General features: G+C 40.7%; 1 protein-coding gene across 1 annotated transcript; it reads right to left on the bottom strand.

The window, feature by feature from the left end:
• Positions 1–23,064: 23,064 nt before the first annotated feature.
• Positions 23,065–24,638, bottom strand: LOC109890165 (transcription factor HES-5-like). Its single transcript, XM_031823881.1, has 2 exons — positions 24,516–24,638; positions 23,065–24,395 (listed from the first exon to the last, which is right to left on the bottom strand). The coding sequence occupies exons 1-2, from the start codon at positions 24,636–24,638 to the stop codon at positions 24,228–24,230; spliced, it is 291 nt and encodes a 96-aa protein (XP_031679741.1). The 3' UTR covers positions 23,065–24,227.
• Positions 24,639–27,221: the final 2,583 nt, after the last annotated feature.

Raw genomic sequence — 27,221 nt, 5'->3', positions numbered from 1 at the left:
AGCAGACACTTACAGTAGACCTGTCGTAGCCTACTCACTGGTTTAGATCATTTCCTACTTTCCCCTCTTTCTCTGGGCTGTAGATAATGTAAATAATGATGTACTGCCTTCTTAGAAGCGCTGATCTATGCTTAGAACTCCATTTGCCCCACAAACATTAATAAGCATGCGTCACTGAGTGTGTTTACCTTCAAACAGACCAGTACCACTGTGGAAAAGTACAGCGTCTCTCCACTCAGTGTAGCTGCGAGGGAGTACAGACACACTTGCCAGCCAGCAAGATGATGAAATCACTAGCTGTATACCACTGCACATCAATATGTATCAATATGTTAGGCATGTAGTCAGTGAGAGTCCTGTCACTCTCAACCTGTGATTTGGACCATCCATGTTTCAGATTAGCACTGTTTCTGTTGAACTATACAAGAGTATAAAGTCAGCACACAACTCCCATCCCCACTGCCTACACTTACGAAAACAGATTGCAGTCAGAGTGCAGTATAACTGCAGTACACTCAACACTGGGGCCCCACAAGGGTGCGTGCTCAGCCACCTCCTGTACTCCCTGTTCACCCACGACTGCGTGTCCACGCACGCCTCCAACTCAATCCTCAAGTTTGCAGACGACACAACAGTAGTGGGCTTGATTAACAACACCGATGAGACAGCCTAGGAGGTGAGAGCACTCAGAGTGTGGTGTCAGGAAAACAACCTCTCACTCAATGTCAACAAAACAAAGGAGATGATCGTGGACTTCAGGAAACAGCAGAGGCAGCACCCCCCATCCACATCGAAGGAACAGCAGTGGAGAAGGTGGAAAGTTTTAAGTTCCTTGGCGTACACGTCACAGACAAACTGAAATGGTCCACCCACACAGACAGTGTGGTGAAGAAGGTACAACAGCGCATCGGCAACTGCACCGCCCTCCACCACAAGGCTCTCCAGAGGGTGGTGCAGTCTGCACAATGCATCACCGGGGGCAAACTACCTGCCCTCCATGACACCTACAGCACCCGATGTCATAGGAAGGCCAAAAAGATCATCAAGGACAACAACCACCTGAGCCACTGCCTGTTCACACCGCTACCATCCAGAAGGCGATGTCAGTACAGGTGCATCAAAGCTGGGACCGAGAGACTGAAAAACAGCTTCTATCTCAAGGCCATCAGACTGCTAAACCGCAATCTCCAACTCAGAGATGCTGCCTACATTGAGACCCAATCACTGTCCACTTTAATAAATGGAACACTAGTCACTTTAAACAATGCCACTTTAATAATGTTTACATATTATACATTCCTCATATCACATGTATATACTGTATTTTATACCATCTGTTGCACCTTGCCTATGCTGCTCGGCCATCACTCATCCACTTATATGTACATATTCTCATTCACCCCTTTAGATTTGTGTGTATTAGGTAGTTGTTGGGGAATTGTTAGATTACTTGTTAGGTATTATTACTGCACTGTCGGAACTAGAAGCACAAGCAATTCGCTACACTCGTATTAACATCTGCTAATCATGTGTATGTAAACAACACAATTTGATTTCAACTACAGTTAGAGCGCAGTATAACTGCAGTATGACACAAATACTGTCTCCAAAATAACACTGTTTGTTTTACTGGAGTAATTTTTCAGTGTAATTGTAGTTAGAGTGCAGTATAACTGCAGTACACTGCAATTACTGTGTCCAAAATACCAGTCAACTGCAGTTACTGCACTTTCAGAACGGCAATCTTCTTTGTAAGGGTAACATCTATAATGTGACCCTGCCTCCAGTGAAGGCGCTTGTGATTGAGTGGTGGCTGGCTACCACATAAATCACCAGGTTCTAAAATGCCAAAACAAAGACACGTTCAAGGAGACAACAGACCTCCCACCGTTGAAGGAATTTGGTTTTGCCAGAGATTTACGTTATTGTCATTTTTCATCATGGCAAATCCCAATCAGCCTGCTATGAAGCACGACAGCAGGGTTAGGTTAAGGCTATGGTTTGGTACTCTGTACCAGAATTGTTTGGACAAATGATGTAATAACAGAAATGGAGACGCAGCCACTCTGCTGCTGCTAGCCTTAGTGGAGTGTTTTTAGAGTGCTCTTCAAAACCTTTGAAATCTTCTCATCCAGAGCTGCCACGCATTGTCTGTGAGACACACGCATTTGACCCTCTTCTCAAGCTTTCACGACACACCTCTTTATATATGACGCATTGAAAAGTACAGCGCGTTAACTTTTCAACTGTGCTCCAAATCATTCTGAAATAGTAGCATATGCGCCTGCAATTTAACATCACGAGCATAACCTCTATCATTGTCCTGTCTTGCCACTGCACTGTGAACGGTGACACATCAAAGTATATGATTGGTCTAGTTGTGTAAGGGATCTAGGGAATTGGATGCAGGTTTTAAAGAAACGCCCCTCGCGATTAAAGTGGAGTTGAATGGAGAGGGGGGAACATTCTCTGCTGAGTTTATACAACTGTAAAGAGTAGCACGGTAGCGATGTTTTATGTACAGTGGTGTCAAAATAATTAGGTTGCTGATACTCCCGTCCATAAATATATTGCAGAATGCAGCCTTTTGACAGCCTGTACTAAAGTCGATTTAATCCACAAAGGATCAAGGGGATTGGATGCATGTTTTAAAGAAACGCCCCTTAAAACACTTGCATTTGTCCCCTTGTTTGGTGATTGGCGTTTAGGCTGTGACTACGCAGCAGACAGACCTACCGTATGTTTTAACAGGGTTTGGTAGGGTGACCTGATTTGTAACTATAGATCATTTTGTCAAACAGATTGTGAACCCAAAAGTGTAAGTTTGATTCTAGAAAGGGGGACACCCTACTTTGGTTAGGGTGTTGGGTTGGATTTATGTCATCTTGTCTTCAGGGGATGTAGTTGTCTGTTTACTTTATTCTGTCTGATCAGTGGATAATTCTCATACTTAACAATGGGCTCAAATATGGGGTGATTACTGTGCTTGTCAGCAAGAACACTGCTGTTATTCTCCAAACGTGTTTCATTATTCCACTTCTTCCCAACTGTAATCACGTATTTGAAAAATGATATGACAACTTGTGTCTTTGAAAATGAATAACATGAGGTTATGTATTTTTGCAGCCATCCTGGACAGTTTTGAATAAGTCATTCAAACAAGCATTAGATATAAAATGCTCCAGGAGTCAAATATAATTTAACATTTTTGTATTGTGCACATGCTAGGCAACTCATAAACACATATTTTGTCTATGAAGGGTAAGATGATGGCAAGGATCTTCGACTAGTAGGCATAAACCACCTGAATATTGATATTCATTCGATTTTTCTTGAAGGTTACCTACTGTATTTATTTATTTTGCTCCTTTTGCACCACAGTATCTCTACTTGCACATCCATCCTTTGCACATCTACCATTACAGTGTTTAATTGCCATATTGTAATTACTTCGCCACCATGGCCTATTTATTGCCATAACTTGTGGAAATACTTGTTTGAACATAACCAGATTCAACAACTGAGACAAAAACTGAACAAGTTCCACAGACATATGACTAACAGAAATTGAATAATGTGTCCCTGAACAAAGGGCAGGCCAAAATCAAAAGTAACAGTCAGTATCTGTTGTGGCCACCAGCTGCATTAAGTACTTCAGTGCATCTCCTCCTCATGGACTGCACCAGATTTGCCAGTTATTGCTGTGAGATGTTACCCCACTCTTCCACCAAGGCACCTGCAAGTTCCCAGACATTTCTAGGGGGGAATGGCCCTAGCCCTCACCCTCCTATCCAACAGGTCCCAGACGTGCTCAATGGGATTGAGATCCGGGCTCTTCGCTGGACATGGCAGAACACTGACATTCCTGTCTTGCAGGAAATCACTCACAGAACGAGAAGTATGACTGGTGGCATTGTCATGCTGGAGGGTCATGTCAGGATGAGCCTGCAGGAAGGGTACCACATGAAGGAGGAGGATGTCTTCCCTGTAACGCACAAAGTTGAGATTGCCAGCAATGACAACAAGCTCAGTCCGATGATGCTGTGACACACCGCCCCAGACCATGACGGACCCTCCAAATCCAAATCGATCCCGCTCCAGAGTACAGGCCTCGGTGTAACACTCATTATTTTGACAATAAAAACGAATCCGACCATCTTCCCTGGTGAGACAAAACCGCGACTCATCAGTGAAGAGCACTTTTTGACAGTCCTGTTTGGTTCAGCGATGATGGGTTTGTGCCCATAGGCAACGTTGTTGCCAGTGATTTCTGGTGAGGACTTGCCTTACAACAAGCCTACAAGCCCTCAGTCTAGCCTCTCTCAGCCTATCGCGGACAGTCTGAGCACTGATGGAGAGATTGTGAGTTCCTGGTGTAACTCGGGCAATTGATGTTTCCATCCTGTACCTGTCCTGCAGGTGTGATGTTCGGATGTACCGATCCTGTGCAGGTGTTGTTACACGTGGTCTTCCACTGTGAGGATGATCAGCTGTCCGTCCTGTCTCCCTGTAACACTGTCTTAGGCATCTCACAGTACGGACATTGCAATTTATTGCCCTGGCCACATCTGCAGTTCTCATGCCTCCATGCAGCATGCCTAAGGCACATTCACGCAGATGAGCAGGGACCCTGGGCATCTTTATATTGGTGTTTTTTAGAGTCAGTAGAAAGGCCTCTTCAGTGTCCTAAGTTTTCATAACTGTGACCTTAATTCCCTACTGTCTGTAAGCTGTTAGTGTCTTAACGACCGTTCCACAGGTGCATGTTCATTAATTGTTTATGGTTCATTGAACAAGCATGGGAAACAGTGTTCAAACCCTTTACAATGAAGATCTGTGAAGTTATTTGGATTTTTGCGAATTATCTTTGAAAGACGGTCCTGAAAAAGGGACGTTTATTTTTTTGCTGAGTTTATATAGGGCAGCAGCCTCTAAGGTGCAAGGTTGCATAAAAGGGTGGGAGCCGGCTCGTGATGGCTATTTTACAGTCTGATGGCCTTAAGATAGAAGCCATTTTTCAGTCTCTCAGTCCCAGCTTTGATGCACCTGTACTAATCATGCCTTTTCGATGATAGCGGGGTGAACAGGCCGTGGCGTCGGTGGTTGAGGTCAGGTAGTTTGCCCCCGGTGATGCGTTGTGTAGACCGCACCACCCTCTGGAGAGCCCTGCAGTTGAGGGCGGTGCAGTTGCCATACCAGGAGGTGATACACCTCCTCACAGTAGGCTGTCTCGTCATTGTTGGTAATCAGGCCTATTACTGTTGTGTCGTCTGCAAACTTGATGATTTAGTTGGAGGCACGTGTGGCCACGCAGTTATGCATGAACAGGGAGTACAGGAGGGGGCTGAGCACACCCCCTTTTGGGCCACTTTTTTGAGGATCTGTGAAGTGGAGGTGTTGTTACCTACCTTCACCACTTGGGGGGCAGCCCGTCAGGGAGTCCAGGACCCAGTTGCACAGGGTGGGGCTCAGACCCAGGGCCCTGAGCTTAATGATGAGCTTGGAGGGTACTATGATGTTGAATGCTGAGCTATAGTCAATGAACATCATTCTTACATAGGTATTTCTCTTGTCCAGATGGAATAGGGCAGATTGCATCGTCTGGATCTTTTGGGGTGGGAAGCAAATTAAAGTGGGTCTATGGTGTCGGGTAAAGTGGAAGTGATATGATCTTTAACTTAGCTTCTCAAAGCACTTCATGATGACAGAAGTGAGTGCTACGGGGCAATAGTCACTTAGTTCAGTTACCTTTACTTTCTTGGGTACATGAACAATGGTGGACATCTTAAAACAAGTGGGGACAGCAGACTGGGATAGGGAGAGATTGAATATGTCAGTAAACACTCCAGCCACCTGTTCTGCGCAACCTCTGAGGACGTCTGGGCCGGCAGCCTTGCGAGGGTTAACACGCTTAAATGTCTTACTCACGTCAACCACAGAGAAGGAGAGCCCACAATCCTTGGTAGCAGGTCGTGTCGGTGGCACCGTGTTATCCTCAAAGCGGGCAAAGAAGATCTTTAGCTTGTCCGGAAGCAAGACGTTGTTGTCCGTGGCGTGGCTGGTTTTCCCTTTGTAGTCCGTGATTGTCTGTAGACCCTGCCACATACGTCTCGTGTCTGAGCCGTTGAATTGTGACTCCACTTTGTCCCTGTATTGACACTTTGCCTGTTTGATTGCCTTATGGAGGGAATACCTACATTGTTTGTATTTGGCCATATTTCCAGTCACCTTACCATGGTTAAATGCGTTGGTTCGTGTTTTCAGTTTTTGGAGAAACCCAAACCACTGGTTAGGTTTTAATAGTCACAGTGGTTACAACATCTCCTATACACTTCCTGATGAACTCAGTCACCGTATCCGTGTATTAGTTGATGCTATTCTCAGAGGCTACCTGGAACATATCCCAGTCCGTGTGATCAAAACAATCTTGAAGCATGGATTTCCAATTAGTCAGACCAGTGTTGAATAGACCTTAGCACGGGTACTTCCTGTTTGAGTTTCTGCCTATAGGAAGGGAGGAGCAAAATTAAGTCGTAATCAGATTTGCCGAAGGGAGGGCTGGGGAGGGCCTTGTAGGCATTTCGAAAAGTTGAGAAGCAGTAGTCCAATGTTTTACCAGCGCGAGTACTACAGTCAATTTGTTGGTAAAACTTTGGTAGCATTTTCTTTTTTTGCTTTGTTAAAATCCCTAGCTACAATAAATGTTGCCTCAGGATATGTGGTTTCCAGTTTGCATAAAGTCCAGCTTGAGGGGAAATATACACGGCTGTGACTATAACTGAAGAGAATTCTCTTGGGAGGTAATACGGTCTGCATTTAATTGTGCAGTATTCTAATTTCTCAAAAATCACCAAACTTTTTTATTTCAATTTTTTTTATTTAACCTTTATTTAACCAGGTAAGCTAGTTGAGAACAAGTTCTCATTTGCAACTGCGACCTGGCCAAGATAAAGCATAGTAGTTCGACACATACAACAACACAGAGTTACACATGGAATGTACAAAACATACAGTCAATAATACAGTAGAAAAAAAATCAAAGTCTATATACATTGAGTGCAAATAAGGTCAAAGAAGGGAGTTAAATTTAGCTGAAAATAAACACAGCTGACAGTGAGAGGACGTTTATTTTTTTGCTGAGTTTACATAGACATGGAATTGCTGGCCACTTTAATAATGAAACACTAGTCACTTTAATCATGTTTAAATTATGTTTACATAATGCTTGACTCATCTCATATGTATATAGTGTATTCTATTCTACTGTATATTAGTCTATGCCACTCCGACATTGCTCAATCTAATATTTAGATATTTCTTAATTGCATTCTTTTACTTTTAGATGTGTGTGTATTGTTGTGAATAAGTGTTTTATACTACTGCACTGTTAGATAATACTACAATGTTGGAGATAGGAACACAAGGATTTCGCTACACCCTCAATAACAACTGCTAAATATGTGTATGTAACCAATCAAATTTTATTTACAACCAGCAATTGGGAAAAATAGTGATTTTAATGCAGGTCAACTGAAATTTGTTTGACCTATTTTCTACCAGCATGCAGTGATGTAAAGTCCTTTATTAAAGTACTACTTAAGTAGTTTTTTGGTGTATCTGTACTTTACTATTTATATTTTTCAAGCACTGTGATGCAGTGCCTTAGACCGCTGCACCACTCGGGAGGCCACTTCACCACGTTCCTAAAGAAAATAATGTACTTTTTACTCAACACATTTTCCCAAAAGTACCCAAAAGTACTTGTTACATTTTGAATGCTTAGCGGGACAGGAAAATGGTTCAATTCAAGCACTTGTCAAGTGGTCATCCCTACTGCCTTTGATCTGGCGGACTCACTAAACACAAATGCTTTGTTTGTAAATAATGTCTAAGTGTTGGAGCATCCCTGGCTATCCAGAAATAAACATTTTAAAAATAAAATTGTTCCATCTGGTTTGCTTAATATAAGCAATTTGAATTGATTTATACTTTTACTTTGACTTTTGATACTTAACTATACACACAGAGACGCATACAAAGCTCTCCCTCACCCTCTATTTGTCAAACCTGACCATAACTAAATCCTCCTGATTCCCGCTTCAAGCAAAAACTAAAGCAGGAAGTACCATGGACGCGCTCAATACGGAAATGGTCCGATGAATCAGATGCTACGCTACAGGACTGTTTCACTAGCACAAACTGGAATATGTTCCAGGATACATCCGATGGCATTGAGGAGTTTTCCACATCAGTCACCAGCTTCATTAATAAGTGCATCGACGACATCATCCACAAAGTGACAGTACGTACATATCCCAACCAGAAGCCATGGATTACAGTCAACATCCGCACTGAGCTAAAGGCTAGAGCTGCCACTTTTAAAGAGCATGAAACTAATCCGGGCGCTGATAAGAAATCCTGCTATGCCCTCAGACAAACCATCAAAAAGGCAAAGTGTCAATACAGGACTAAGATCGAATCCTACTACACCGGCTCTGACGCTCATCGGATGTGGCAGAGCTTGCAAACTATCAGAGATTACAAAGGGAAACCCAGCTGATAGCTGCCCAGTGATGCAAGCCTACCAAATGAGCTAAATGCCTCGGATGCTCACTTCGAGGCAAGCAACACTGAACCATACATGTACATGAGAAGAAAAAAAACGTCAAAATGGTTCCAATGGTTTTTCCGCCATTTTTCACTTTTTTTATGAATTGTGCAGTTGGTGGGTGTAGGCTTACCTTTGGGTGACATTTTGATAGCCATGTAATTCTCTCTCGGACAAGGTCAGTTTTATCATTATATTCGCCTCAATTTACTTTCTAAAGTCCCAGATGGAAAACTGAATGATGAAAAAACAATTGGAACCATTTCTGGGTTTTATGACTCATACTGTGGTACTTAATATAGTCCGAAAGGATTTGAGAAAAATGATTGGTTGGCGATAGGTCTATGACATTGGCCTAAGCCTAGTCTTGCGCTGCTCATAATATCAGATCTCAACAATGATTGGAGAAGTGTTTATCATCACCAGTTGGCTTAGGCTACCACATCCTTATCATATACTGTATATTTTATTGACTTGTTAATTGTTTACTCCATGTGTAACTCTTTGTTGTCTGCTCACACTGCTATGCTTTATCTTGGCCAGGTCGCAGTTGTTAATGAGAACTTGTTCTCAACTAGCCTACCTGGTTAAATAAAGGTGAAATAAAAATAAATAAAAAAATTCCATCTTTTCCAGGGGCGACCCATCATTATAGGCAGGTGGGGCGGAGCCCCACATTTTTAGCATGTTAGCATGTTATTTTGACATTAATACGTGACATTAATACGTGTATCAGCCCCACATTTTTAGCATGTTATTTTTGCATTAATTTGTGTCACATATCAGTTTGCAAACAATGTCAAAAAATAAATATATCATTGAGTTAATAAAGCCGCATACAAACATGGTCTCTTTTTTGTTTTCTTGAGTAAGGCAGCTCCAAAATGCAGGTGTTTCAGCCTAGCTCAGTGCTTTCTGTGGTGGTGGGGTAAGCCAGCAGAAAATACGGAGCGATGCCTCGTGATTGGCTCAGTGTCACTCATGGGGACACTACGTCACCGCCAAGTCTTTGGGTGGACCTGGAAAATTCGAGCCCCTTGCTTTCAAAATCTTAGCTAGCAGTCATCATCATGGTGAATCAAGTCGACAATCTACTGGCAAATCCTTCTTAAGCAAGTCAGCCATATCAGCTATGTTTTTAAAAGGCAGTAAATGAGGCTGAATTGAACTGTTTCGCTGCAAGACAAACTTCCGCTGTTTGCTAGGTGTAGCAGTGGTAAGATGTTGGGACTGCTGTTGGGACAGCTTTATGTAGGCCCCCGTCAGTTTGTGGGCAACGTTTGTCACCGTTATAGTGCAATTAATGTTTGGTTTAGTGTTCTGCTGTATTGTGGCTTTGCTGGCGTGCATCCCACTTTTCTTATCTTTTTTTTTTGCCCCACCAAGATTTACATGCTAAAATCGCAACTGATCCTTTCATAAACTCAACGTGGCTGCAAGCGACAGGCTGAAATAAATTACAAATCTACCTTTTTTTAAATGAAGGGTGGTGTTTGAATTTGTTGCTAAAAATGCAGAACATGATTGTTTGGTTTGCGGGACAAAGCTTCCCAAAAAATGCGTGACTGCCCTGTACAATCTGAATAGGACGTAAATAAAGGATACATCTTTCTCAAGATTTAGTAATCCTATCTCTGCAAAGACATAGACCGCAACCTGTAAGTCAGACTAAACATATGAACAGCGTTGTATTCATCTGAGTCACATCCCTGTGGTGCAGTGGAATAAATCCAGGGGATAAACTCCTTAGGTACCAGGGATGATCCCTGCTTGCATCGACATGAACTGTCTTACAACAACATTCCTCAACAGTTAAAACAGCACTAACAGATGATAAAAAACCTCCATGGACTGTTCAAATTATCTTATTCTATAAACATAGGGACTAACATTCAAAGAACATTTGAGGGAATGCTGGGTAAAACCTAAATATAGTATTTTGAGAACCTATTTTGAGAATCAAGATTACATGAACATGTGTGTGTTCATTCTTGCAACTTAATTAAGGGAAACGTTTTATACACCCTGACCCTGATAGAAACATTGCATGAATTCAGCACCACAGGGGGTTGGTTGGCAACTTAATTGGGGAGGACAGGCTCGTGGTCATAGCTGGAGCGGAATTAGTGGAATGGTATCAAATACATCAAACACATCAAACACATTACATCAAACACACATCCATGTGTTTGATGCCATTCCGTTAGCTCCGTTCCAGACATTATTATGAGCCGTCCTCCCCTCAGCAGCCTCCACTGTAATCAGCACAACTGGACAGATTTTGTGTTTTGGGAACCTATCTCTTGTAATGTCCCCACACAGCATTTGATTTGATTTTAGCTGCTGGTGATGGGCAGGACTCACAGGAGATATGTTTGTAAATTAATTTGAAGTTATGGAGCCGATTGATTCCTTCTTTATGAAAAAATTAAACACATTTTTTTGTTGTTGTTTCTCTGTAATACTAGCCACCTAGCAATTGTATGAAGTTGGCTTTAGCTAGCCAGCTAGAGAGTTTCCCAATTTAATTGCTTTAATTCGTAGGTGATGATACTATATACCAGTGCTGCAGTTGTACTTAACTCCTAATGCATAACACTTCTTAAATAATCAATGTGCATCATTAATCAAAATGATAATTGAACAGGTGAAGAGGTATGCTTAGATAACCTAGACATATTTGACACATTTTACATAGAATTAGACATAATGATTATGCCTCTAGATTGCAAGAAAAATCTGTTTCAGGTGTTTGAAAAATGAGAAATTCTCAGAATTCCAGAGGGGGCCCCTCTGGACCACCCCCTCCATCATCAAATACTTTGTGCCCCCTCTAAAATAATGGGTGCATGGCACCCCTGACCAATGCCACTCAGTCATTGGCTACATATCAATACAAGGCTTTGCAAGAACAGTAAACCACTGGCAATCACCCGTCTTAATGGAGCAGGCATCTCCTGTAACACTAATAATCCTAACCTCACCTGTGAACACCATTACACCAATCCTCTGAGCAGCACTATAAGTCAAGAATCACAACTCTCCCTCTTCCTGGTGCTGCAAGGTCTCAGCAGGACCAAAGCACAGCCCCTGCCTCAGCCTCCAGCACCCAGCCCTCCATCCCCTAGACCCCAGGATGGAGCAGAGAGGATGGAGCTACAGTCAAAGCCACAGTGAGATATGACACCCTGAAGGCTGCCTGCATGTTGCTCTGAGCAAAGAAAGCAGGTAGGTGGGTGCACTGCAGGCCACGGAGCTGCTGAAACCAAATTGTGGTTAGGACATTTCATCTGCTGATGTAAGGCCAATCATACCCAGAACCATATTCCTTCCACTGTGTCAAAGCCTTGGTGTTAAACGATAAGGGAAGTTTTGCCAAATGATTTATAGTGTTTTGAAGATACTTAAAGGAGACCTCCAGTATCCTGTCTCTTTACTGTCTGATCCCTGTGCTCTCCTCTCCCACTCATATATGTAGGCCTGGGCAGGAGTATTTCCATTTCTTAATTTGTTCCATGGTATCTTGATATCCTCAATGAATACAGCCGGGAGTGTTTCCTGTACATGTGACCTAGGAAGGAAACACTGTCGTGTCTTTACTATCATTAAATTGAAGACTTGGTTTTTAATGAAAGATTCCTGTAATTAGTATCATGCGATTAAACTGAATAATCATGTAACTGTAATTAACTAGGAAGTCGGGGCACCAAGGAAAGTATTCAGATTACAAAGTTATAATTTCCCAATATAACCTTTCAGATATTTTCATATCTGATCAATAGTCTTCTGATTAATGATTTATTTTACCTCACGTTAGTCTCATTCCAAACGTCGTAAATTGTTGGTTATCTGCACGAACCGAGTCTATGAGTCGTCCATACATCAATTGTCTTAAATCATTTATTTATTACAAACTAAGTAATTCACAGAAATGCATAAACAAACAACAAACATGGTAAATGTGGTTACATGAAAGGATAGGAAAATGTGCCCTAGTTGGCTGAACCGGCATGGAGGCTTGTTAGACAAAGGGGAAATGGGGGGTCGACCAAGAAGTCACTACAGAGTGATAATTATAACAATTAAAATGCTAATCCTTTACACATGAACGGTCACTCATTCGGGGAACAATTGCAATCCATATATATATTTACACTCAGTGTGTCATCGTGATCGCTGGTGAAAAGTTTGTGTCTTTCGTAGAATTGTCCATCTTTCTCCCTCTCTCTCTCTGTCTTGGTTAGAGGGGATAGTTCAAAGTGACATTCGTTATAGAATGGATGTTTCGGCGGTTGTCGTTCTTCACGTTCAATGATACCGAGTTCCTACCTGCAGACTAGTAATTAATATCAAAGACTTGTTCTCATTCTGTCATCGATAGTCTAAGAGTTTAACCACATGGTATGGTTAAAAGATTCAGCAATGGTCTGCAACCTTTGCCCCCCTCCTAATGGAGAAAAACATGGTCTAGTGATCATTTCTCAAAGTTGGGTTTTATTCGGAATGGCGGAAAAGGGCGGTCCCAGGATGTCTGACCCTAACTGGGCCCAGGGGCGGTCCTCTGATTTAGTTCAAATCCATTTCCCTTTTTGAGTTTTCCTTCATTAAACAGTCCAAAATCACATTGTAAAATTGAGTAAACAGTATCATACTCACTCATTCATCTTATACAACAATTAGATGTAAACCTTATATCTGGGGCTATTATACTGTATAAACAGCATTATGGTAATGTGGCCACACCGTCTCACATGAGCTTCCCAAGATGTGACAAATGGATTCTTCACCGATCTTTTACACTTTCTCCGGAACATGAAATTTGTTCGTACCTCAAGTTCTGTGAGGTGGAAGGATTTCCTTTGCCTCCATGAAAAAACGACTCTCTATAACTGTGTGTCCATGAGGTCTTCTCAGGAATTTACGACCTCTGACCACAGCAGCCTAGTTGAAGGAGGAAAGGGTTGAGGCAGAGAGAGGGGGATGGGGTTGCTATACTCAAAGAGGCCAACGTCATGACAACACTAAGGCCCCACCCATGACAACTAGCAAAGAGGAAAGGGAAATGTACAGTAGTTACAATTACAACATTACAACATTACAATTCCATGATCCACCCCTAGGCGTATGACTAAGCCAACAGAACAGACAGCTCTCCATCAGTCAGAGCATGTCAGCCCCAAGGTTCCCAGCAGTGGAGTAGTAACCTTGTACCCAGGCTAATTGCTACCCGTTCAACAGAGAGAGAGAGAGAGACGAATGGAGGAAGAGACTAGGGGAGCAGCATCAGAGGGGACACGCCCTGTCAAGCTTCACCAGGCATGTGTGTCCGTCTGGATGCTGTTCTGTTGTCACGTGGCAGAACCAGTGGTGGCCTCACGGCCTCCTCACAGCTGCACAGGAAGTGAGCCCCAGCAGGAGGGAGACAGTGACTCACATCTGACCCACAACAACAACAACAACAACGCCTAGACTGCTTGGGTTCTTAATATGCCCTCTTTCTCCTCCTTCGCCTCCTAAGTCTGCTGTCACATGTGGTCTGTAAATGGAATACCTACTGCAGCGTTGTTGGTGTTCGTTCTTAGAATCTAAAAGAATATCAAAAGGATTTGGTCATAGCGATTTGATTAGAATCCTTGTAGGCGACCACCATCGTATCTCACTTTTGTTAACGTTCAATAAACCTGCATTGTATAGTGTAAGGGTGAGCTATGTTTGAAGTTATTTGTACTAGCGAGTTATACCTTCCTTGCAGAGGTACATGTGGCAGATACCTTAGTTATAACCAATTACAAATAGTGCAGGGGAACACCCTCTCACTCTATCATGCACCTTGTTTACACATAAGTCTTGTATGGTTTACCTCTTTATTCAGGTAATAAGACACCATTTTCATAACAACCTTTTTCCACTGTGTGGGAAGGGTCCCCTCTTCATTGTGAAACCTAGTGAGAACTACTTAATGGATGCCATTCCCAGAAGAAGACAATGATATTCCTACAATCAATCAATCAAATCAAATCAAATATATTTTTATAGCCCTTCGTACATCAGCTGATATCTCAAAGTGCTATACAGAAACCCAGCCTAAAACCCCAAACAGCAAGCAATGCAGGTGTAGAAGCATTTATTCATAAAGCCCTTTTTATATCAGCAGTTATCACAAAGTGCTTAAACAATCAACCGAACCCAAAACGCCAGAGAGCAAGCAATGCAGATGTAGAAGCACAGTGGCTTGGAAAAACTCCCTAGAAAGGCTGGAACCTAGGAAGGAACCTGGAGGTTCCAGGCTCAGAGGGGTGGCCAGTCCTCTTCTGTCTGTGCTGGATGGAGATTATAAGAGTACGTGGTCATTAAGAACAGGGGAGGGAGGGAGGGACAGCAGGTTCGGGACAATGTCTCAAATAGCCCCTAATAGCTGTGCTATTGAACATAAACTCATGACATTAAGGGCATTGGGGCTACAGAACTCACAGTCCCCTTTTATTGAAACAGAATTTAAAGAGCTTTGATGTTTTCAGATACAGAGATAAGGAAAAATATATATATATATATATGGATTAACATTTTTTTAAATATCCAAAACACTGAGGCCTATGCATTCCTCTCCAGCCATGGAGGATCAATAATTTGCACTACTCACTGCAGTAATTGGGAACGATATCAGTTTAACCATGAACTATTACTGACGATTTGTAGAATCCCATCATTTTAATCATAGCAGCTATTTTCTGAACGGTATCCACAAGGGTGGAGATGATGCTTGGGATAGGTGGCTTCTTTTCCACACTGGTATCAAAGGGGTGGTCTGCCAGGGGTGGGCGAGAGTTCTACAGATTCCAGCATATCGTGTACATTCATATGTGTTGTTCCCTGAGAACCTGTCTCAGACATCCAACATTGCTTCATAGGAATGTGTGCAATTAAGTCACTGGCTTTGTTTCAGGACTATGTGACAGTTGCACTTCATGCACTCACCACAGTGGTCCAACTGATGATGCCCCTCCTCCCAGATAGTCCAGAGAGGGAGAACTACAGACCAGCTCCTCCTCTTCAACTCCACACCCTGGGGCCTCGATATCCTGGGAGACCGGGGGATTATTTATTGACTTCGTGACCAGGGCAGGAAGAACCAGTGACGGCAGTTCTTCCTAGTCAAGTCGCACAGTCAGTAAACCTCTTGGGCCTGTTCATATCTGCATGTGCAGGGAAACAGAATGTCTGAGTGAGTGTCACCCTTGACTGTAGTGGATGGGGGGGGGGGGGGAATTACACAATGTCCCTATTTCTCCAATGTGTCTTTGAAACCACCGTTTTACCCCCAGACACTTGGCAACTCCATTCAGGAAGTTCCCTGTGGACCCAGTGGAGTTTGGATGGAGCACTAGTTTAGGCCTACTCTTTCCATCAGTGGACTATGTCTCCAGCAGTGAGGCTGTAATGACACTGGTGGGATGGTGGGTATTGTGTGAACTGGGAGCAAACATAGTGGCACATTGTGACAGAGTCTAAGAGTGAGAGTGAGCGGGGAGCCTCTTCTAGCTCTCTCAGTCACTCTGGGGCTCTGGTCAGTAATCACTATCAGCCCAGTTCTTTCTGCTTGATATTCACTGCACTCCTCCTGTCCTGTCGCTGATGCACTGCCCAGTGCCCAGTTTGCACTCTGAGAGAGATGAGGGAACGTCTATGTGAGGACGTAGCCTGGTTGTGCCAGATCGGTTTGTGATCTGGCACGGCCAGTCTGACCACGGGTATTTGAGGCCATCTGCACCATTACAGGACTGCCAAACCATTTGAATGCATCCTGTTTCCTATGAGAGCAGTGCCCTTGGTTTCCCCTGGCTCAATTTGCATTTATTACAATTTACTTAAATATAAATCTGTCATTGTGAGACACTGCAATGAAAGATTTTTGGGGGATGCTGGCCTTCCTCGGCAGAGTTGCAAAGAAAAAGCCATATCTCAGACTGGCCAATAAAAATAAAAGGTTAAGATGGGTAAAAAAACACAGACACTGGACAGAGGAACTCTGCCTAGAAGGCCAGCATCCCGGAGTCGCCTCTTCACTGTTGACCTTGAGACTGGTGTTTTGCGGGTACTATTTAATGAATCTGCCAGTTGAGGACTTGCGAGGCATCTGTTTCTCAAACTAGACACTCTAATGTACTTGTCCTCTTGCTCAGTTGTGCACCGGGGCCTCCCACTCCTCTTTCTATTCTGGTTAAAGCCAGTTTGCACTGTTCTGTGAAGGGAGTAGTACACAGCGTTGTAACTTGGATTAGCTAACACAACATGCCATTGGAACAGAGGAGTAATCGTTGCTGATAATGGGCCTCTGTATGCCAATGTAGATATTCCATAAACAATCAGCTGTTTCCAGCTACAATAGTCATTTACAACATGAACAACGTCTACACTGTATTTCTGATCCATTTGATGTTATTTTAATGGACAAAAAATGTGCTTTTCTGTCAAAAACAAGGACATTTCTAAGTGACCCCAAACTTTTGAACGGTAGTGTATATAATTATGCCCTCCCCACTTCTAAAACCAAAGTTGCACCCCTGACAGAAATATTATTACCATTGTCACCAAGACCATCAGCCCTTAAATGTGCTGATGTACCTGGTGGACACATTAGTGAGGTAGCAAGAGAGTCAATATCAATATTTACAAATACTGTATTCTATTATCTATTAGACTAAAGCAATCGTGTGTGATTAAGAGCACCTACACTTAATGGTTTAATTGTTTTACAAATTGTTCTCCGGACACTAGAGATGGACTTGATTTGGAGGTTGGCTCAGAAATTACGGACAGATGTTGTAAGACTGCAGTCTACTGGTGATTTTTAGCATTGCAATTAAAAAATGATAATTAGACATTTCATAACCTTTAATCGATGGCAAGAAATATTTCCTTCCTGGAAATATCCACAATCCACAAGCCAGTTTTGGTTGCTTTGATGATTACTCATTATCCCAGAAAGCTTATGACCAAAATATCCATCTCACTTCATAAAGCCTTTTTTCAGAACTATGGAAACAGCCCAGCAGAGCATCAGCATAGAGAGGAGTCCAGTCAATAGCGCCCTCTAGAGGCCCTGGTAGAGAACTACAGACAGGAGCCCCACTCAGACAAACACAACGGGCCATGTTGGTCTGACATAAATGTCAAGGACAGCAATGAGAACAGGAAGATATCTTCAGCACAACTGAAATGAATACTCTCAGTCACAGCGAGACTTTGAAAACCTCCTGCAAAAACAAAAGATGGAGAAGATACGTTTCCAAGAAAATTATTTGATCTATGAAAACAACATTTTTGTAGCGCTATAATTAAAGTCGTAATCTTGGGAAACGTGTTGATTATGTTGATCATGTGTTTATTCATAATCAACAATACGTTTAACAATCCTCCTTGAGGACTTTTAACCTAAAATAGGTATTATATCATTAATCTAACCGACAACATTTCTGAGACGTTTTTTTTACCAGTACATTTGTGTAGTGATATCAAATCAAATCACATTTTATTGGTCACATACACGTGTTTAGCAGATGTTATTGTGGGTGTAGTGAAATGCTTGTGCTTCTAGCTCCGATAGGGCAATAATATGTTTTTGTTGTGATGTTTAATCACTTTATTCGTCTTGAAATATTTACCTTAAATTAAGATCATTCATTGAATCCTGATGTACATTTGAGTAAATCATCAAATTAAGCTTATTGCTCTCGATTTTCTTTTCTTCCTTTCTTGTATCTTATTTACAGGAAACTCCGACTTCCAAATGTGCATGTATAGGCCTGGTACATATTGTTTCAACATCAGGCCTTGTGCTAATCATTTTGGTTACTTTTAACTCACAAAATGATTGTTTTCTGCCCACGTCCAACAACAAGTAGCAGCCATGTTTGGTTTTATCTCATTGCTCAAGATCATTTACGAAACAATTTGTTCTTTAAATGGCACTAGTTCTTGAGAAAAAAATGTTGTTTTTGTGCCCACACCAGTGTAAATGGAGATGTACTAACACGGCTAAACAATGTCTCAAGTGGCATTCACCTTCACTAACATCACATATTATGTTACCACAACATACGTGGTAATTGTGATGGTACAGTGTAGTTATATTTCAGGTAGGCCTACACATTATGAGATAGTACTTTAAATAACATCACAAATCTCCTGCACATTCTGATGAAGAATATATCTTCACACCGTCTTAATTACTGCTTAATTACATTCATCTTAGACCAAAATGTAACATTTTAAGTATTTGACATGTTGAGCCGAAATGTTAGCATAGTACTTTAAATAACATCACAAATCTCCTGCACATTCTGATGAAGAATATATCTTCACACCGTCTTAATTACTGCTTAATTACATTCATCTTAGACAAAAATGTAACATTTTAAGTATTTGACATAGGGAAAAGCAAAATAATTCATTTGATATATTTTCAATTTATTCAAATTGACTCGATTAATCACTTTGTAGAGAACAACTGCAACTTTGATACATTTCCAAGAGATACTGGTACTCCACTAGTTTGGCTTAGCTTTCTTGGTAGAGCATGGTGCTTGAAACTCAAGGATAATGGGTTCAATCCCCATGGGGGCACCGTATGAAAATATATGGAGTCACTACTGTAAATTGCTCTGGATACGAGTGTATGTAAAGTCTAACAGGCTCGAAGAATAAACAAGGGTTTTAGAATGAGAAAAATGTGTTCTCCAGTTGTTCAGGTAATGTAAGCAACATTTTCACATGTAAAGACTGATTTTAAAACAGATCAAATACTGCTCATCACATAGTGATTTTGTTAAGTAATCCTCATGGAGGGACGTTGGCGCCGTAGCTCATGTTCATCAATGTCAAATATATAACTGATACATGCTTCACAGAAGATGCTCAATACAATGTCAATATGACTATATCACTACACAAATGTAGAGGCAATACGTTTGTATCTTATAGAGTTTGAACTTCAAAACAGATCAATCAAAGAAATCAAAAATATATTGACGATATAACACCCATTTGGGTTGGAAGTCCTCTAAGAGAACCATTGCAGCTGATGTTGACCATGAATGAACACATGATCAACATAATCAACATATTTTTCATGAAACATAAATTATTATGATTTAATTTTAACACTACAAAAATGTAGCTTTTGTAGATCAGATCATTTTCTCAGGAAAATGCTTCGACTTCAGCACAACTGAAGTAAAATTCTCAATCACAGCAAGACTTTTTAAACATCCTGCAACAGCAAAATGGGAATTCTTATTATCCCCACATTAAAAATAGATGACAATTGTCCATTGTGGTTGTCTGAGTGGAGCTCCAGTCTGTAGGTCTCAAACAAGGTCTCCAGAGGGCGATGTTGACGGGACTCTAATATTTGCAGATGCTGGGCTGGGAGGATGAGGCAGGTCACTCTCCCTCCTGTTCTTATCAGAGGATGGCTGCAGGCTCTGGAAGGGGCTCAGCAGGCTTCTCTGGGACTGTGTCTTCACCTCATCTTTAGACAGGAAGTGAACAATCTCTTGGACACACTTGGAGTAACCCTGATTGACAGGTGCTGAGCAGGAGGAGGAAATCCTCCTGATTGGCTGGTCCTGTTGCTGTCATCTCAGGAAGCAAACTCTAATCTCCAGGATGTTGAAATTCTCCAGCTTGGAGTCGGACTGCTGATTGAGGATCTCTGGAACCAGAAAAGACCTGAATTGCTAAATGCTGTTGTTGATACGAGCTCTGTATAACTTCTCCAATGGCTTTCTTAGCTGCAAGAAGAGAAAAGGAGTGATTAATTACCTAAAGTCTGGTGTGTGACATTATTGAAACAAAAAATAAATAAATCAATACAATTGAATAAATGTCATTGAATTTGAATCTTCAATTTACCTTGTTTGTCAGAGTCAGGTGCTCCTTAGAGTAGATCATAGCTGAAGTGATTGTAGGTGCCATGGCTGGATCTCTGTGCTGTAGAGGTCTGTGTAGAGAGAATCTGATCTCTACTGGCTTCATCTCTCCTATATATTGTCCCAAATCTGCATATGAATGTGTGGGTCTTGGGCTTGTTGGAGTTTCTCACAGTCTGTAGCCAATGGGAGAGCTTGGGAGAACAGTGAGGAGTGTGGAGCTGCCACATGCTCAGTGTTCTTATTTCTGGGGGACAATCGTCACGTCTCAGGGGACTAGGTGGAGGGGTGGGGGTGATGGAGAGTGACTGACAGAGCGCTGTGTGAATCTGGGAAAGTGGTGACCCCTAGATCTGCTGCCTGATGTTGGCATCAATGACACTAACAGAGCACTTCAGACTTCTGAAATGAATTAACGACTCTACAATATGGTTTTACTTCGCACATACCGGTAGTTACATTTAACAATATGATGATGTGTGACAATGTTTCACAATTTTAATTCCTGTTTAAATTCATACATATTTATATGTTCAGTCAGTCAGAATGTTTAGGAATATATAAGATTTTTGACAACATTAACAGGTGAGTGGATAGATACCAGGATAATGTATACCTTGGTTTTCAGTATTTTAGGGGTCATCAGTATCAATAGCAAGGATGCTCTTAACTCAGTATTAGTAGTTATAAGGTCAAGCATTCTGGAGTTCAAACGTAGCAGATGTGTCCTCTGTCTTGAGGCCACTGGTCAGTGTGAGTAGAGAGCTGATCTGAGTTTCCCACACTGAGTCCTGTGTGCTGTGATCAACGCATTACAAAAGTGGACCATTAGTGACGGCTATCGACTCTGTGTTGTACTAAAGACAGACGCTGACGTCACAGACCTTCTGGATTCTGGAGGGAAAGATCAGCACTGGCAAGATTATACTAACAGGACATACCTTTATAAATAAATATTCATCCTTTAATGGTAAAAAACACATGATTTTGAGTACTCTGTTGAAAATGATTGTCTGTGATTTGTTTCATTATAAATCGACAAAGGGTTCACTTTTTTATGCCTAATTTGAATTGAAAGCTGTTCATTGTTTATCATACAAATCACTGAACTACATACATTTACTGAATAAAACCAAGTCCATCATCACGATAGAAAAAGCCTATCATAACTTGGGTAAATAATTCAGAATTTGCTTTATTTAATAATTATTGTATTTCCATCCTAAGAAAGAGTAAGAAATAACCCAATTATACCCCTTCCCACCCATTCTATCCCCTGAACAATAGAAGTGTGCCTATTCACCATAGAGAATCACAGGTGCTGGTGGGACTGATGAGGACACTAAACTGTGACTCTGCTCTCCAGAGCTTTCCCACACTTTTCCCATTGAGAGAGCTTCCACCAAACAATATAACTGTGCCTTGTTAAATGCTAATTCATCTCTACACAAGCAGTTCCTATCAATCCCTTGGGGGGTGAAGCTCATTACACAAATATTTATCTTAAGCTACAGATAATCAATTCAAGCTGTAATTGTATGTTTACACAACAAAATATCATGTTTTCAACCATGCCCCACATACAAACAGCATAAAAACATCATTAATTGCATTCATCTTGAAGAAGGGGCAAGTACTGCCTAAAAGTGCTTTCAAAATGCAAAAAAATTATATCTTGATCTTTTTTTTGAAACATACAGTATGTTTTAGCAGATTTCTAAAATCAAGACCCAAATAGTAAACATTAAATATGGGATTATCAGAAATATGTCCATTGATTTCCCATAGAGACACAGTCCCCCACTCTAACCTCTGACAGTCCAGGGTCGAGGTCCCAGTCTATTGTCCTGAAGAGGCCCTGTGAGTGAATTCTCCTCGGTTTCCCACATTCTCTCCATTCACTGCTTTCAATGGAGGAGCAATAGAAGTGTGTCTTATTACACATCACATTAGCTATTGAGTTTGAGGGTCACAGCTGCTCTAAACATTTAAAGCATTAAGATGACAGTACTAGTTTTTGCCCAACACCTGGAATCACTGATATATTATGATTAAACTAAAATAATTGATCACTTTCTGAAACACTGAAAATACATTTATTTAAAACAGGTGCATTAATAAAAAACATATGAGTCATGTCTCCTAAGGAAGTCAGAATGATGATCACTTACATCTCTATAGTTCATTACACCTTTACTACAACAAGATATGATATGACTGTTATGTTTTATTTAAAATCAATTACTGTAAAATAATCATGTTTGACTAGAAATGTCTCTTAACTTTGATATTACTCTGTAGATTTTGAATGAAGCATCTAGAGATAAAAATGAATATATTGATTCAATTGAGTGTTGCATTCCAATGCAGTCAATATAAATTCTGCATAGTCTTGGGTCATCATTGCTATTGCATTTGGATCAGCCACTTATTCTATGTGGAGTTTCATAAATCAATAATTTAATAATGTAATGTTGTTGAAGGATTGTCTTGGTCAAGAAAAGAATGAAGCAACAGACAAGAATATTTCATTTGATGATTTGTGTATTTATTCAGACTGACTCAATGAGTCACACCATTGAATACCTTAATTTAAGGTAAATATTTCAAGAGAAATACAGTGATTAAACATCACAACAAGAACTTGAACAAATCTCCAAGATATGATACTCTATCAGAGTACAGGATACACAGTTACTATCTCTATAAAATACAAAATAATTGTTTCAAATAAAGAAGGGTTTTTCAATTAGACATTTCTTTCTCCCATTTGCAATAAACACATTATTCAAATTACATGATCGATAATTTCACAAATGAAATTCGATCTTTAAACAAATCAAATATTGTTAATCACAGAGTGATGATAACAGGTATAATACCCAGTTTGGGTAAATAATCCTCACGGAGGAACATTGATGCTGTAGCTCAAGTTGATCAATATCAAATATATAACTGATACATACTTCACAGAAGATGCTCAATACAATGTCAATATGACTATATCACTACACAAATGTAGAGGCAATAGGTTTTTGTCTTGTATATTTTGAACTTCAAACAGATCAGTCATAGATAATCACAGACTGACTGATAATATAATATCTATTGTGGGTTAAAAGTTCTCATGGAGGAGCATTAAAGTTATTGTTGATCATGAATATAAAAACAAGATTAATATAATCAACACGTTTCATAAAACATTAACGTTATTTAAATGATCGATTTGATCATTTTCTCAGAGAACGTTAACGTGTTCAGTACAACTTTAATTAAACGTCTCACAGCAAGACTTAAAAAACTCCTGCATAAGCAGAAGATGAAGAATATATTGTATTATACTCATTACTGTCCATGAAATTAATCTTAGACCAACATGGTCCATCCATTGTGTTTGTCTGAGTGGAGCTCCAATCTGTAGGTCTCTACCAGGGCCTCCAGGGGGCGATGTTGACTGGACTCTTCTCTTTGCTGATGCTGTGCTGGGCTGGGGAGCTCAGCTGTGGACCGTCAATCTCCCTCCTGTTCTCATCAGAGGATGGCTGCAGGCTCTGGAAGTGTCGCAGCAGTCTTCTCTGGGACTGTAACTTCTGATCATCTTTAGAAAGGAAGTGAACAATCTCTTGGACACACCTGGAGTAACCCTGATTGGCAGGTGCTGAGCAGGAGGAGGAGCTCACTGGCTGGTTCTATTGCTGTCGTCTCAGGAAGCAAACTGTCATCTCTAGGATGTCGGCTTTGTCCAGCTTGGAGTCCGACTGCTGGTTGAGGATCTCTGGAACCAGGAGAGACTTGAGCTGCTCAATGCTGTTGTTGATACGATCTCTGCGTAACTTCTCCACCACTGGCTTTCTTAGCTGCAAGAAGAGAAGAGGAATCATTAATAAGATTATTCTGGTGTATGACATTATTGAAACAGATTAACAATCAATCAATACAATAGAATAAATGTAATTGAATTTGAATCTTCAATTTACCTTGTTTGTCAGACTCAGGTGCTCCTTAGGGTAGATCATAGTTGAAGTGATTGTAGGTACCATGGCTGGATCTCTGTGCTGTAGAGGTCTGTGTAGAGAGAATCTGATCTCTACTGGCTTCATCTCTCCTATATATTGTCCCAAATCTGCATATGAATGTGTGGGTCTTGGGCTTGTTGGAGTTTCTCACAGTCTGTAGCCAATGGGAGAGCTTGGGAGGACAGTGAGGAGTGTGGAGCTGCCACATGCTCAGTGTTCTTATTGCTGGGGGACAATGGTCACGTCTCAGGGGAACAGGTGGAGGGGTGGGGGTGATGGAGAGTGACTGACTGCGCTGTGTGAATCTGGGAAAGTGGTGACCCCTAGATCTGCTGCCTGATGTTGGCATCAATGACACTAACAGAGCACACGCTCATCATTATAACTTACAGGTGTGAGACTGACACTGATTCTCTAAATAAAAGAACTGTGTTATTAATCTCCACCTGTAAGAGCATTGTTGAATGTAATATTCTGTATCCAAGCTTCATCACTGACTTAGAAACATTTTATTATCTCCATGGATATGACTTCTGAAATGAATTAACCACTCTACAATATGGTTTTACTTCGCACATACCGGTAGTTACATTTAACAATATGATGATGTGTGACAATGTTTCACAATTTTAATTCCTGTTTAAATTCATACATATTTATATGTTCAGTCAGTCAGAATGTTTAGGAATATATAAGATTTTTGACAACATTAACAGGTGAGTGGATAGATACCAGGATAATGTATACCTTGGTTTTCAGTATTTTAGGGGTCATCAGTATCAATAGCAAGGATGCTCTTAACTCAGTATTAGTAGTTATAAGGTCAAGCATTCTGGAGTTCAAACGTAGCAGATGTCTCCTCTGTCTTGAGGCCACTGGTCAGTGTGAGTAGAGAGCTGATCTGAGTTTCCCACACTGAGTCCTGTGTGCTGTGATCAATGCATTACAAAAGCTGCTCAGTGGACCATTAGTGACGGCTATTGACTTTGTGTTGTACTAAAGACAGACGCTGACGTCACAGACCTTCTGGATTCTGGAGGGAAAGATCAGCACTGGCAAGATTATACTAACAGGACATACCTTTATAAATAAATATTCATCCTTTAATGGTAAAAAACACATGATTTTGAGTACTCTGTTGAAAATGATTGTCTGTGATTTGTTTCATTATAAATCGACAAAGGGTTCACTTTTTTATGCCTAATTTGAATTGAAAGCTGTTCATTGTTTATCATACAAATCACTGAACTACATACATTTACTGAATAAAACCAAGTCCATCATCACGATAGAAAAAGCCTATCATAACTTGGGTAAATAATTCAGAATTTGCTTTATTTAATAATTATTGTATTTCCCTCCTAAGAAAGAGTAAGAAATAACCCAATTATACCCCTTCCCACCCATTCTATCCCCTGAACAATAGAAGTGTGCCTATTCACCATAGAGAATCACAGGTGCTGGTGGGACTGATGAGGACACTAAACTGTGACTCTGCTCTCCAGAGCTTTCCCACACTTTTCCCATTGAGAGAGCTTCCACCAAACAATATAACTGTGCCTTGTTAAATGCTAATTCATCTCTACACAAGCAGTTCCTATCAATCCCTTGGGGGGTGAAGCTCATTACACAAATATTTATCTTAAGCTACAGATAATCAATTCAAGCTGTAATTGTATGTTTACACAACAAAATATCATGTTTTCAACCATGCCCCACATACAAACAGCATAAAAACATCATTAATTGCATTCATCTTGAAGAAGGGGCAAGTACTGCCTAAAAGTGCTTTCAAAATGCAAAAAAATTATATCTTGATCTTTTTTTTTTAACATACAGTATGTTTTAGCAGATTTCTAAAATCAAGACCCAAATAGTAAACATTAAATATGGGATTATCAGAAATATATCCATTGTTTCCCATAGAGACACAGTCCCCCACTCTAACCTCTGACAGTCCAGGGTCGAGGTCCCAGTCTATTGTCCTGAAGAGGCCCTGTGAGTGAATTCTCCTCCTCGGTTTCCCACATTATCTCCAATCAGTGCTTTCAATGGAGGAGCAATAGAAGTGTGTCTTATTACACATCACATTAGCTATTGAGTTTGAGGAGCACAGCTGCTCTAAACATTTAAAGCATTAAGATGACAGTACTAGTTTTTGCCCAACACCTGGAATCACTGATATATTATGATTAAACTAAAATAATTGATCACTTTCTGAAACACTGAAAATACATTTATTTAAAACAGGTGCATTAATAAAAAACATATGAGTCATGTCTCCTAAGGAAGTCAGAATGATGATCACTTACATCTCTATAGTTCATTACACCTTTACTACAACAAGATATGATATGACTGTTATGTTTTATATAAAATCAATTACTGTAAAATAATCATGTTTGACTAGAAATGTCTCTTAACTTTGATATTACTCTGTAGATTTTGAATGAAGCACCTAGAGATAAAAATTAATATATTGATTCAATTGAGTGTTGCATTCCAATGCAGTCAATATCATTTCTGCATAGTCTTGGGTCATCATTGTTATTGCATTTGGATCAGCCACTTATTCTATGTGGAGTTTCATATATCAGTAATTTAATAATGTAATGTTGTTGGAGGATTGTCTTGGTCAAGAAAAGAATGAAGCAACAGACAAAAATA

The sequence above is a fragment of the Oncorhynchus kisutch genome, linkage group LG5 (genome assembly GCF_002021735.2).
Source record: "Oncorhynchus kisutch isolate 150728-3 linkage group LG5, Okis_V2, whole genome shotgun sequence".
NCBI lineage: Eukaryota > Metazoa > Chordata > Actinopteri > Salmoniformes > Salmonidae > Oncorhynchus > Oncorhynchus kisutch.
This window is presented reverse-complemented; position numbering and strand designations above follow the sequence as displayed.

Excerpts from the sequence above, each read along its gene's own strand:
- LOC109890165 (XM_031823881.1), bottom strand. The coding sequence starts at position 24,638 with ATGAAGCCAGTAGAGATCAGATTCTCTCTACACAGACCTCTACAGCAC. Across the intron at positions 24,396-24,515 it reads ACCTGAGTCTGACAAACAAG|CTAAGAAAGCCAGTGGTGGA; the intron begins GTAAATTGAAGA and ends CTCTTCTTGCAG.